The sequence below is a fragment of the Bombina bombina genome, chromosome 2, assembly GCF_027579735.1.
Source record: "Bombina bombina isolate aBomBom1 chromosome 2, aBomBom1.pri, whole genome shotgun sequence".
Lineage (NCBI taxonomy): Eukaryota > Metazoa > Chordata > Amphibia > Anura > Bombinatoridae > Bombina > Bombina bombina.
The window spans coordinates 1351082017-1351095433 of NC_069500.1; the positions used below are offsets into that span (position 1 = coordinate 1351082017).

At 41.8% G+C, this 13417-nt stretch overlaps 1 protein-coding gene across 1 annotated transcript in view; it reads left to right on the top strand.

Moving 5' to 3' along the window:
• LOC128650360 (transmembrane emp24 domain-containing protein 11) overlaps window positions 1-13417 on the top strand; it is a 290502-nt gene that overhangs the window by 210514 nt on the left and 66571 nt on the right. Inside the window, exon 4 of the mRNA XM_053704254.1 lies at window positions 6337-6483. Coding sequence (XP_053560229.1) covers window positions 6337-6483 — 147 coding nt within the window. The remainder of the gene's footprint in view (window positions 1-6336; window positions 6484-13417) is intronic.

Sequence of the window (13417 nt, forward strand, 5' to 3'; positions counted from 1 at the left end):
GTAATGTAATTTTCTAAGGAATGGAATTTGACTAAGAAAATGCTGCTAATACTGAAGTAATGTAATGAGCCTTAACTGCAGTAGAAGCGAATGGTAGCAGGCTTATAAATAACAATAAATACTCTTTAAAAAGGGGTCTTAAAAACGTTTACTGGCATGTTTAATCGTTTTTGTGAGGTACATTGGTGATAAAACTTATAGGGGCATGAATTTTTCCACATGGCTGACTTTTCTATATATATTTCTGCATAGAAACAGTTAACTGAGGCTTCCCACTACTGTAATAATGAGTGGGAGGGGCCTATTTTAGCGCTTTTTTGCGCAGTAAAAATTCAGTCACAGTCTTCCTGCATGACCCAGGACGTCTCTAGAGAGCTCAGAGGTTTTCAAAGACTGTGTTAAAAACGTTTATTTGCATATTGATTATCCGTTTTTTGGGTATTAAGGGGTTAATCATCCATTTGCTAGTGGGTGCAATGCTCTGCTAAATTAATACATTTACTGTGAAAATTTGGTTGCTATAACTGATTTGGTTCATTGTTATTTCAACTGTGACAGTTTTTTTTGTGCTTCTTAAAGGCGCAGTAGCGTTTTTTATGTTGCTTGTAAATTTATTTTAAAGCATTTTCCAAGCTTGCTAGTCTCATTGCTAGTCTGTTTAAACATGTCTGACACAGATGAATCTGTTTGTTCACTATGTTTGAAGGCCAATGTGGAGCCCCATAGAAATATGTGTACTAAATGTATTGATGTCACTTTAAATAATAAAAGTCAGTCTTTATCTGTAAAGGAATTATCACCAGACAACGAGGGGGAAGTTATGCCGACTAACTCTCCTCACGTGTCAGTACCTTCGCCTCCCGCTCAGGAGGCGCGTGATATTGTGGCGCCAAGTACATCAGTGACGCCCATACAAATCACGTTAGAAGACATGGCTACTATTATGAATAATACCCTGACAGAAGTATTATCTAAATTGCCAGAATTAAGAGGCAAGCGCGACAGCTCTGGGATAAGGACAGAGCGCGCTGGTGATATGAGAGCCATGTCTGATACTGCGTCACAGTTTGCAGAACATGAGGACGGAGAGCTTCATTCTGTGGGTGACGGATCTGATCCAGGGAAGCCGGATTCAGAGATCTCTAATTTTAAATTTAATCTTGAGAACCTCCGTGTATTGCTTGGAGAGGTTTTAGCGGCTCTGAATGACTGTAACACAGTTGCAATTCCAGAGAAAATGTGTAGGCTGGATAGATACTATTCGGTGCCGGTGTGTACTGACGTTTTTCCTATACCTAAAAGGCTTACAGAAATTATTAGCAAGGAGTGGGATAGACCCGGTGTGCCCTTTTCCCCACCTCCTATATTTAGGAAAATGTTTCCAATAGACGCCACTACACGGGACTTATGGCAGACGGTCCCTAAGGTGGAGGGAGCAGTTTCTACTTTAGCTAAGCGTACCACTATCCCGGTGGAGGATAGTTGTGCTTTTTCGGATCCAATGGATAAAAAATTAGAAGGTTACCTTAAGAAAATGTTTGTTCAACAAGGTTTTATCTTACAGCCCCTTGCATGCATTGCGCCTGTCACTGCTGCTGCGGCATTCTGGTTTGAGTCTCTAGAAGAGGCCATTCGCACAGCTCCATTGGATGAAATTATGGACAAGCTTAAAGCACTTAAGCTAGCTAATGCATTTGTTTCTGATGCCATTGTACATTTAACTAAACTAACGGCTAAGAACTCCGGATTCGCCATCCAGGCGCGCAGAGCGCTATGGCTTAAATCCTGGTCAGCTGACGTGACTTCTAAATCTAAATTGCTTAATATTCCTTTCAAAGGGCAGACCTTATTCGGGCCCGGCTTGAAAGAAATTATCGCTGACATTACTGGAGGTAAGGGTCATACTCTTCCTCAGGACAGGGCCAAATCAAAGGCCAAACAGTCTAATTTTCGTGCCTTTCGAAACTTCAAGGCAGGAGCAGCATCAACTTCCTCCGCTCCAAAACAGGAAGGAACTGTTGCTCGTTACAGACAGGCCTGGAAAACTAACCAGTCCTGGAACAAGGGCAAGCAGGCCAGAAAATCTACTACTGCCCCTAAGACAGCATGAAGAGAGGGCCCCCTATCCGGAAACGGATCTAGTGGGGGGCAGACTTTCTCTCTTCGCCCAGGCGTGGGCAAGAGATGTCCAGGATCCCTGGGCGTTGGAGATCATATCTCAGGGATATCTTCTGGACTTCAAAGCTTCTCCTCCACAAGGGAGATTTCATCTTTCAAGGTTATCAGCAAACCAAACAAAGAAAAAGGCATTTCTACGCTGTGTACAAGACCTCATAGTAATGGGGGTGATCCACCCAGTTCCGCGGGCGGAACAAGGGCAAGGATTTTACTCAAATCTGTTTGTGGTTCCCAAGAAAGAGGGAACCTTCAGACCAATTTTGGACCTAAAAATCTTAAACAAATTCCTAAGAGTTCCATCATTCAAAATGGAAACTATTCGAACCATCCTACCCATGATCCAAGAGGGTCAGTATATGACCACAGTGGACTTAAAGGATGCCTATCTTCACATACCGATTCACAAGGATCATTATTGGTACCTAAGATTTGCCTTTCTAGACAGGCATTACCAGTTTGTAGCTCTTCCCTTCGGGTTAGCTACGGCCCCGAGAATTTTTACAAAGGTTCTGGGCTCACTTCTGGCGGTGCTAAGACCGCGAGGCATAGCGGTGGCTCCGTACCTAGACGACATTCTGATACAAGCGTCAAGTTTTCAAATTGCCAAGTCTCATACAGAGATAGTTCTGGCATTTCTGAGGTCGCATGGGTGGAAGGTGAACGTGGAAAAGAGTTCTCTATTACCACTCACAAGGGTTCCCTTCCTAGGGACTCTTATAGATTCTATAGAGATGAAAATTTACCTGACGGAGTCCAGGTTATCAAAACTTCTAAATGCTTGCCGTGCCCTTCATTCCATTCCACACCCGTCAGTAGCTCAGTACATGGAAGTAATCGGCTTAATGGTAGCGGCAATGGACATAGTACCATTTGCGCGCCTGCATCTCAGACCGCTGCAATTATGCATGCTAAATCAGTGGAATGGGGATTACTCAGATTTGTCCCCTCTACTAAATCTGGATCAAGAGACCAGAGATTCTCTTCTCTGGTGGCTTTCTTGGGTCCATCTGTCCAAAGGGATGACCTTTCGCAGGCCAGATTGGACGATTGTAACAACAGATGCCAGCCTTCTAGGTTGGGGCGCAGTCTGGAACTCCCTGAAGGCTCAGGGATCGTGGACTCAGGAGGAGAAATAAATATTCTGGAGTTAAGAGCAATATTCAATGCTCTTCTAGCTTGGCCTCAGTTAGCAACACTGAGGTTCATCAGATTTCAGTCGGACAACATCACGACTGTGGCTTACATCAACCATCAAGGGGGAACCAGGAGTTCCCTAGCGATGTTGGAAGTCTCAAAGATAATTCGCTGGGCAGAGTCTCACTCTTGCCACCTGTCAGCAATCTATATCCCAGGCGTGGAGAACTGGGAGGCGGACTTTCTAAGTCGCCAGACTTTTCATCCGGGGGAGTGGGAACTTCATCCGGAGGTCTTTGCTCAACTGATTCATCGTTGGGGCAAACCAGAACTGGATCTCATGGCGTCTCGCCAGAACGCCAAACTTCCTTGTTACGGATCCAGGTCCAGGGACCCGGGAGCGGCGCTGATAGAAGCTCTAGCAGCCCCTTGGGTTTTCAAAATGGCTTATGTGTTTCCACCATTTCCGCTGCTATCTCGACTGATTGCCAAGATCAAACAGGAGAGAGCATCTGTGATTCTGATAGCGCCTGCGTGGCCACGCAGGACCTGGTATGCAGACCTAGTGGACATGTCGTCCTGTCCACCATGGTCTCTGCCTCTGAGGCAGGAACTTCTAATTCAGGGTCCTTTCAACCATCCAAATCTAATTTCTCTGAGGCTGACTGCATGGAGATTGAACGCTTGATTCTATCAAAGCATGGCTTCTCGGAGTCAGTTATTGATACCTTAATACAGGCTCGGAAACCTGTTACCAGAAAAATTTACCATAAGATATGGCGTAAATATTTATATTGGTGCGAATCCAAGAGTTACTCATGGAGTAAGGTTAGGATTCCTAGGATATTGTCTTTTCTACAAAAGGGTTTAGAAAAGGGCTTATCTGCTAGTTCGTTAAAGGGACAGATTTCTGCCCTGTCTATTCTTTTACACAAACGTCTGGCAGACGTTCCAGACGTTCAGGCTTTTTGTCAGGCTTTGGCTAGGATTAAGCCTGTGTTTAAGACTGTTGCTCCGCCGTGGAGCTTAAATTTAGATCTTAAAGTTCTTCAAGGTGTTCCGTTTGAACCCCTTCATTCCATTGATATTAAGCTGTTATCTTGGAAAGTTCTGTTTTTGATGGCTATTTCCTCGGCTCGAAGAGTCTCTGAGTTATCTGCCTTACATTGTGATTCTCCTTATCTGATTTTCCATTCAGACAAGGTAGTTCTGCGTACTAAACCTGGGTTCTTACCTAAGGTAGTTTCTAACAGGAATATCAATCAAGAGATTGTTGTTCCATCATTATGTCCTAACCCTTCTTCAAAGAAGGAACGACTTTTGCATAATCTGGACGTAGTCCGTGCCCTGAAGTTCTATTTACAGGCAACTAAAGATTTTCGTCAAACTTCTTCCCTGTTTGTCATTTATTCTGGTCAGAGGAGAGGTCAAAAAGCTTCGGCTACCTCTCTCTCCTTTTGGCTTCGTAGCATAATACGTTTAGCCTATGAGACTGCTGGACAGCAGCCTCCTGAAAGAATTACAGCTCATTCCACTAGAGCTGTGGCTTCCACCTGGGCCTTTAAGAATGAGGCCTCTGTTGAACAGATTTGCAAGGCTGCGACTTGGTCTTCGCTTCATACCTTTTCAAAATTTTACAAATTTGACACTTTTGCTTCTTCGGAGGCTGTTTTTGGGAGAAAGGTTCTACAGGCAGTGGTTCCTTCCGTTTAAAGTTCCTGCCTTGTCCCTCCCATCATCCGTGTACTTTAGCTTTGGTATTGGTATCCCATAAGTAATGGATGACCCGTGGACTGAATACACTTAACAAGAGAAAACATAATTTATGCTTACCTGATAAATTTATTTCTCTTGTAGTGTATTCAGTCCACGGCCCGCCCTGTCTTTTTTGAGGCAGATCTAAATTTTAATTAAAACTCCAGTAACCACTGCACCCTATGGTTTCTCCTTTCTTGTCTTGTTTCGGTCGAATGACTGGATATGACATGTGAGGGGAGGAGCTATATAGCAGCTCTGCTTGGGTGATCCTCTTGCAACTTCCTGTTGGGAAGGGAATATATCCCATAAGTAATGGATGACCCGTGGACTGAATACACTACAAGAGAAATAAATTTATCAGGTAAGCATAAATTATGTTTTTTCTAAGGATATTTACCGAAGTGATCAAATTGGGCTCTCTTAATGTGTTATTTTTCATTTTTAGAAATTTTATGTGAGTTGTATCTATTTTTATGAATATTGTATCTATTGTTTGCTGATATAAATTATTCTTTTGCGTGGAACTAGCATTATTATATGCAAATTATTTTCAAATTTATATTTTTAATTTTCTCAGATCGCATATACCTCTAACTTTATACAGTGGGTCACAGTTGTATTTTTTTGCCAAGGAGTTTTTAAGTTTTGTATCAGATTTTAATAGTTTATTAAGGACTCCAGTTGGAAATTGTTCATTTTATTCCCACATTATATTATCCCCTTTAGTGTATATGTATTAGACTATTTCAATATATTTTCAGAATTGCATGCACCTTAGAAAGCATTATGTATGTTGTTCTCTACTCCTCTATAAAGTCAGTCAGAGCACTTTATTTAACAAAATATCACATTTTTATTAGATATTTTATTTGTCTCCTAATTTTAACACTTACAGCATTTTATTAGCGCCTTTCTCTTATTTACATTTTATTATTCAGATAGACCAGGTGCTCAACCTAAAATTGGCCGCCTCCTAAGCTTTTCCTGCTTTTCAAATAAAGATACCAAGAGAACGAAGTAAAATTGATAATAGGAGTAAATTAGAAAGTTGCTTAAAATGGAAGAAACTGTTAAATACATTGGGTAGCAGATACCACTTAAAATATAACATAGTAGATGGTTATGTAGTCACATACATGAATTGATGTTGTACAACATTGCAGTAAATATTTTTTAATAATGCTTGTTTAAAAATGTAATTTTACTAGTACGCAGTTATTATAGAAGTTAAGGATGATATTAATACTATTGTTACTGTTCTTTCAGCGTATTCATGTCGACATACAAATGGGAGAACATCCTTTTGATTATGCTGCAAATGATCCAAAAGACAAAGTAAAGGAGGTTGCATACAGCCTAGAGCACCTCCAAGGGGAAATTAATCACATTACACAGCAACAAAATTATCAGAGGGTATGTTTATGTTTTTCTGATTAAATAACTGAAGAAAACCTTAATCAATTAGGACAAATAATTTTTATTTATTTTTTATTTTTATTAGAGTATTTTTTTTATTACTTACTAAATTAAAATGCACAACCCATTACACTATTATGCACATTTGTTATTAAAATAGTTTTGAATGAAAAATGCAGTATGAGAGTATAAAACCTACCCCCATTGGGCAAAATTACATATATGGCGCAGGCTTCAGCGTAACTTCTGAAACTCGCGTCACCCCTAATTTCACCTCGCACATCGGGGAATCACATATACTGTGCCGTCAGATGCTAGACTGGCGTAAGTTGGACAAACTGGCGATGTTCAGAAATGTGCACAAACATTTCTGTCTTCGCCAGTAACTTACGCCAGTATTATGTAAATTGTAAATAACGAGTAGTTTTATGTAAAGGAGGAGGAGGATATCACACGTAAAAACTAAACCGGAATTTAAAAAAATAAGACACGTAATTACGCCATTCAAAATCCCTATATAAACTCATGCGCAACCGCCTTTTTTCTTGCGTGTGTTTGGATTGTTCGTTGAACTACAACACATGGCCCAGAAGTGGAGGATTTAGTTAGAGTACAGAGACAGGCACAAACAAAATAGTTAGTTCGCATTGGTGGACTGAATATGTTTGTACACTTACTTACACATATTTAGACATATTGCACACATTGCATACATACATATACAAACACACAATCTGCTTCCCTGGGACGAGCTCCGTCATCTTCTTCCCTGGGACGAGCTCCACCATCTTCTTCCCTGGGACGAGCTCTACAATCTGCTTCCCTGGGACGAGCTCCAACATTTGCAGATGAAACTACAGCGGAAGCTACAGCTGCACCTACACCTCCAGAATCTACAGCTGCACCTCCAGAAGCAGAAGCTACATTTGCACCTCCAAAAGCAGAAGCTACGTCTGCACCTGCACCTCCACAAGCAGAAGCTACAGCTGCACCTCCACTTCTAGAAGCACATACACCAGCATCACATCTTCTCCTATCTATATGATATAATATTGTACTCTTAACTCACATGACATAGTTGTGTATCATGGGCACAGATTTTAATATTCTATAGGAGTATGTTTATCCATGTTACACACACAAAACAAATTCACACAGGCATATACTGTATCTAATAGATGGTTATAAAATTAGATACCTATTAATTGAAAATGGGGATGAGACGTGTTTTTCCATTCATGAGCATAGGAAATTAAAAGTGACATCTAAACATGAATAATACAATGAGACATATGCATAAATTTGGGGGGTTAAGGGAAGGGATGTGAAATGTTGTAGATGAATCTGCATGAAATGTAAATACTCTGTATGAGAACATGCAAAATATGAAATATACACATACACATGGTTAGGTGACACACAGCCATACATCCTAATTATTGCGACCAATATGGTTTAGTGTCCTTAAGAACATATCACTTACATGTGAATTATTTTTGGATCATGTAATCCTGTAACTGATCCTCCTCAGTGTCCACAACCTCAGTTATAAACATCACATAATGTTGCTGATGCTCAATGTCCCCCAAAAGACGTGAGCCCTGTGAATCCTGGGTGCCCTTGCTTTCCCCCTTTGCTAATGCTGCCATCTGAGTGCCCCTGCAGGCATTAGGTTGTGCAGGACCAGCATGCCGTTACCAGCAGGACCAGAAGTGAAACAGGGGACGCACCTGGGGCAGGTGATCCATGTGGCACTCCTTGTGCCTCATGAATTAGCCTCTCCAAACACTTCCTCTCACATCTCAGGATATGATGGTGGGTAATCAGGGTGTGCTTTGTGTGTCAGGTGTTTTAATGCTTCCAGGATAAAGGTGGTGTTGTTTGTGATTGGTTTGACACAATTGCAGAGGAGAAATTATGCTTTGAATAATTAAGTGCGCAGCAAGGTTTAACTATTTGAGATGCTGCTAAAATGTATGTGTTTGTTAAGGCTTCCATGGAGTTATGTTGCTTTTTTAGTCAGTGCAAGGGTTGCTGCGCCTGCCTATGTGTAGCGAGATGAAAATGGAGCAATTTTTACAAATCTGCGCGAGTACGTTTTTGTGCTAAATATATGATACCGACTGGCGATGCCAGTTCTATGTTAGTTTATGGGATTAAAAAATGCGGGCAACGGGTAAAATATAAGCGCGTAACTTGTATGCTACGCCATATATGTGATAGCTCACTTTACAAAAAAAACTGGTGTGGCCAACTTTTGTGGGCGTCTCTTCATATGTAATCTTGCCCATTGTTCCTTTCCAAGACCTCACACCTTGAAAATAGAACATTTTTTAATATTGACAAAGGATAGTCTATAAGCTACATACAAGAGCACATGCAGTCTGTATTACCACACACATATAATTTACAAGATCTTTATGCTATTCCAGTGTGATTATAATAAATCTCAAAAAGATTAGGCAAAGTTGTTTCTAAACTATAAAAATATTCATACCAAAGTTTTTGAATACATTTTATTATTAAGAGCCACAAATAAATCAAAATGTATGCATTCAAAATAGGCTCCGTAGATTTGTATACATAAGTATTTAAAGGGACAGTATACACTAAATTTTTCAGACTCCTAACCAAGAGCCAAAGTTTTAGGAGTATACTAATGTATACCTACTCCAGCTTGCTCCTATGCCTATTTATATGCAGAGGAAGGTGGGAGGGGGAGTGTCTACTGTTTTTGCTATACAGCCAATCACAGTGGGTGTTCCAGGTAACCTTTTCAACAGAGCTTAACTGGGAGCTTCTAAGTAAGTTTTTAAACATTTTATACTGGATTTTTAGATCAGTATCTGTGCATATTATTCTTTATAGTAGTGTCTATTACATGCAGTTATATGAAAAAAAGGGTGTATACTGTCCCTTTAAGTATTTATGTTCTTTACTGTATGTTTACTGTACATATTTATCATTCCAATGTTCTTCACGTACAGGATAATGCACTTTTTATTGTAAATACATATTTCTATAGATACCTTTACCTGTATATCTATTCCTATAGATATCTATTTTACATTAACAGTTTCCACACATCGGGGGTCGTAATTTAGGACTAAAGCAGTCTGTTAGCGCACAGGAAGAATTGCTAACTTTAATATACGTTACTGAAATATTACATATAAAATATAAAAAAATATTAATAAAAATTATTATAGATCCACAGCAGAGCTGTCTATATAGCTCCTCCCCTAACTGCCACCCCCAGTCATTCGACCGAAGACAAGCAAGAAAAAAAGGAGAAACTATAGGGTGCAGTGGTGACTGTAGTTTAAAAATAAAAAATACCTGCACAGGGCGGGCCGTGGACTGGATACACCACAAGAGAAATAAATTTATCAGGTAAGCATAAATTTTGTTTTCTCTTGTAAAGGTGTATCCAGTCCACGGGTTCATCCATTACTTGTGGGATACCAATACCAAAGCTTTAGGACACAGATGAAGGGAGGGACAAGGCAGGAAACTTAAACGGAAGGCACCACTGCCTGCAAGACCTTTCTCCCAAAAATAGCCCCCAAAGAAGCAAAAGTATCAAATTTATAGAATTTAGAAAAGGTATGAAGCGAAGACCAAGTCGCCGCCTTACAAATCTGTTCAACAGAGGCCTCATGTTTAAAAGCCCATGTGGAAGCTACTGCTCTAGTAGAATGAGCTGTAATTCTTTCAGGACGCTGCTAGCCAGCAGTCTAATAAGCTAAGCGAATTATGCTTCTTAGCCAAAAGGAAAGAGAAGTTGCCGAAGCCTTTTGGCCTCTCCTCTGTCCAGAGTAGACAACAAACAAAGCAGATGTTTGACGTCAATCTTTCGTAGCTTGTAAATAAAACTTTAAAGCACGAACCACATCAAGATTGAGTAATAGACGTTCTTTCTTTGAAAAAAGGATTAAGACATAGGGAAGGAACAACAATCTCCTGATTGAAATACTTATTAGATACCACCTTAGGCAGAAACCCAGGTTTGGTACGTAACACTACCTTATCTGCATGGAAAATCAGATAAGGGGAATCGCACTGTAAAGCAGATAACTCCGAAACTCTTCGAGCCGAGGAGATAGCTACTAAAAATAGAACTTTTCCAAGATAAAACCTTAATATCTATGGAATGCAAAGGTTCAAACGGAACCCCTTGAAGAACTTTAAGAACTAAATTTAAACTCCATGGCGGAGCAACAGGTTTAAACACAGGCTTGATTCTAACTAAAGCCTGACAAAACGCCTGAATGTCTGGAACCTCAGCCAGACGTTTGTGCAAAAGAATAGACAGAGCAGAAATCTGTCCCTTTAAGGAACTAGCCGACAATCCCTTCTCCAATCCTTCTTGGAGAAAAGATAATATCCTAGGAATCCTGACCTTACTCCATGAGTAACCCTTGGATTCACACCAATGAAGATATTTACACCATATCTTATGATAGATTTTCCTGGTGACAGGCTTTCGAGCCTGAATTAAGGTATCAATGACTGATTCGGAAAAACCACGCTTTGATAGAATCAAGCGTTCAATCTCCAAGCAGTCAGACGTAGAGAAATTAGATTTGGCTGTTTGAAGGAACTTTGAAGTAGAAGGTCCTGCCTTAGCGGCAGAGTCCATGGTGGAAAGGATGCCATGTCCACCAGATCTGCATACCAAGTCCTGCGTGGCCACGCAGGGGCTATCAAGATCACCTAAGCTCTCTCCTGCTTGATCTTGGCAATCAGACGAGGGAGCAGAGGAAACAGTGGAAACACATAAGCCAGGCTGAAGGACCAGGACGCTGCTAGAGCATCTATCAGCGCTGCAATGGGATCCCTGGACCCGTAACAAGGAAGCTTGGCGTTCTGACGAGACGCCATGAGATCCAGTTCTGGTTTGCCCCAAAGTTGGATCAACTGGGCAAATACCTCCGGATGGAGCTCCTACTCCCCCGGATGAAAAGTCTGCCGACTTAGAAAATCCACCTCCCAGTTCTCTACTCCTGGGATATGGATAGCTGAGAGATGGCAAGAGTGAACCTCTGCCCATAGAATTATCTTTGAAACCTCCAACATTGCCAGGGGGCTCCTTGTTCGCCCCTGATGGTTGATATAGGCTACAGTTGTGATGTTGTCCGACTGAAATCTGATGAACCTGACCGCAGCTAGCTGAGGCCAAGCCTGAAGAGCATTGAATATCGCTCTTAGTTCCAGAATGTTTATCGGAAGGAGGGCCTCCTCCTGTGTCCACGAACCCTGAGCCTTCAGGGAGTTCCAGACTGCACCCCAGCCCAGAAGGCTGGCATCTGTAATTACTATAGTCCATTCTGGCCTACGGAAACTCATTCCCTTGGACAGATGGACCCGAGATAGCCACCAGAGAAGAGAATCCCTGGTCTCTTGATCCAGATTTAGTAGAGGGGACAAATCTGTGTAATCCCCATTCCACTGATTGAGCATGCAAAGTTGCAGTGGTCTGAGATGCAGGCGGGCAAACGGAACTATGTCCATTGCCGTTACCATTAATCCGATTACCTCCATACACTGAGCCACTGACGGACGAGAAATGGAATAAAGAGCACGGCAGGAAGTTAGAAGTTTTGACAACCTGACCTCTGTCAGATAAATCTTCATTTCTACTGAATTTATCAGAGTTCCTAGGAAGGAAACTCTTGTGAGTGGTGAGAGAGAACTCTTTCCTTCGTTCACCTTCCACCCGTGAGACCTTAGGAATGCCAGAACAATGTCCGTATGGGACCTGGCAATATGAAAAGTTGACGCCTGTATCAGGATGTCGTCTAGGTAAGGGGCTACTGCTATACCCCGCGGTCTTAGAAACGCCAGAAGGGACCCTAGAACCTTCGTAAAGATTCTTGGTGCCGTGGCTAACCCGAAGGGAAGAGCCACAAACTGGTAATGCCTGTCTAGAAAGGCGAACCTGAGAAACTGATGATGATCCCTGTGTATCGGAATATGTAGATAAGCATCCTTTAAATCCATGGTAGTCATATATTGACCCTCCTGGATCATAGGTAGGATGGTTTGAATAGTCTCCATCTTGAAGGATGGGACCCTGAGAAATTTGTTTAGGATCTTGAGATCCAAGATTGGTCTGAAAGTTCCCTCTTTGTTGGGAACTATAAACATATTTGAATAGAAGCCCTGCCCCTGTTCCTCCTTTGGAACTGGGTGGATCACTCCCATAACTAGTAGGTCTTGAACACAATGTAAGAATGCCTCTCTCTTTATCTGGTTTGCAGATAATTGTGAGAGATGAAATCTCCCCTTTGGAGATGAAGCTTTGAAATCTAGAAGATATCCCTGGGAAACAATCTCCAGAGCCCAGGGATCCTGGACGTCTCTTGCCCAAGCCTGGGCGAAGAGAGAAGGTCTGCCCCCCACTAGATCCGGTCCCGGATCGGGGGGTACTCCTTCATGCTGTCTTAGAGGCAGCAGCAGGCTTTTTGGCCTGTTTCCCCTTGTTCCAAGCCTGGTTAGGTCTCCAGACTGGCTTGGACTGGGCAAAATATCCCTCTTGTTTTGTAGAAGAGGAAGATGAAGCTGCGCCACTCTTGAAGTTTCGAAAGGAACGAAAATTAGTCTGTTTGGTCCTTAACTTGTTGGACCTATCCTGGGGAAGGGCGTGGCCTTTTCCTCTAGTAAAATCAGAAATGATCTCCTTCAGTCCAGGCCCAAATAGGGTCTGCCCTTTGAAGGGGATATTGAGAAGTTTAGACTTTGAAGTGACATCAGCTGACCAGGATTTAAGCCATAGCGCCCTACGTGCCTGAATGGCAAAACCTGAATTTTTAGCCGTTAGCTTGGTTAAATGAAAATCGGCGTCAGAAATAAATGAATTGGCTAACTTAAGAGCTTTAAGCCTGTCAAGGATATCATCCAACGGGGTCTCTACCTGTAAAGCCTCCAC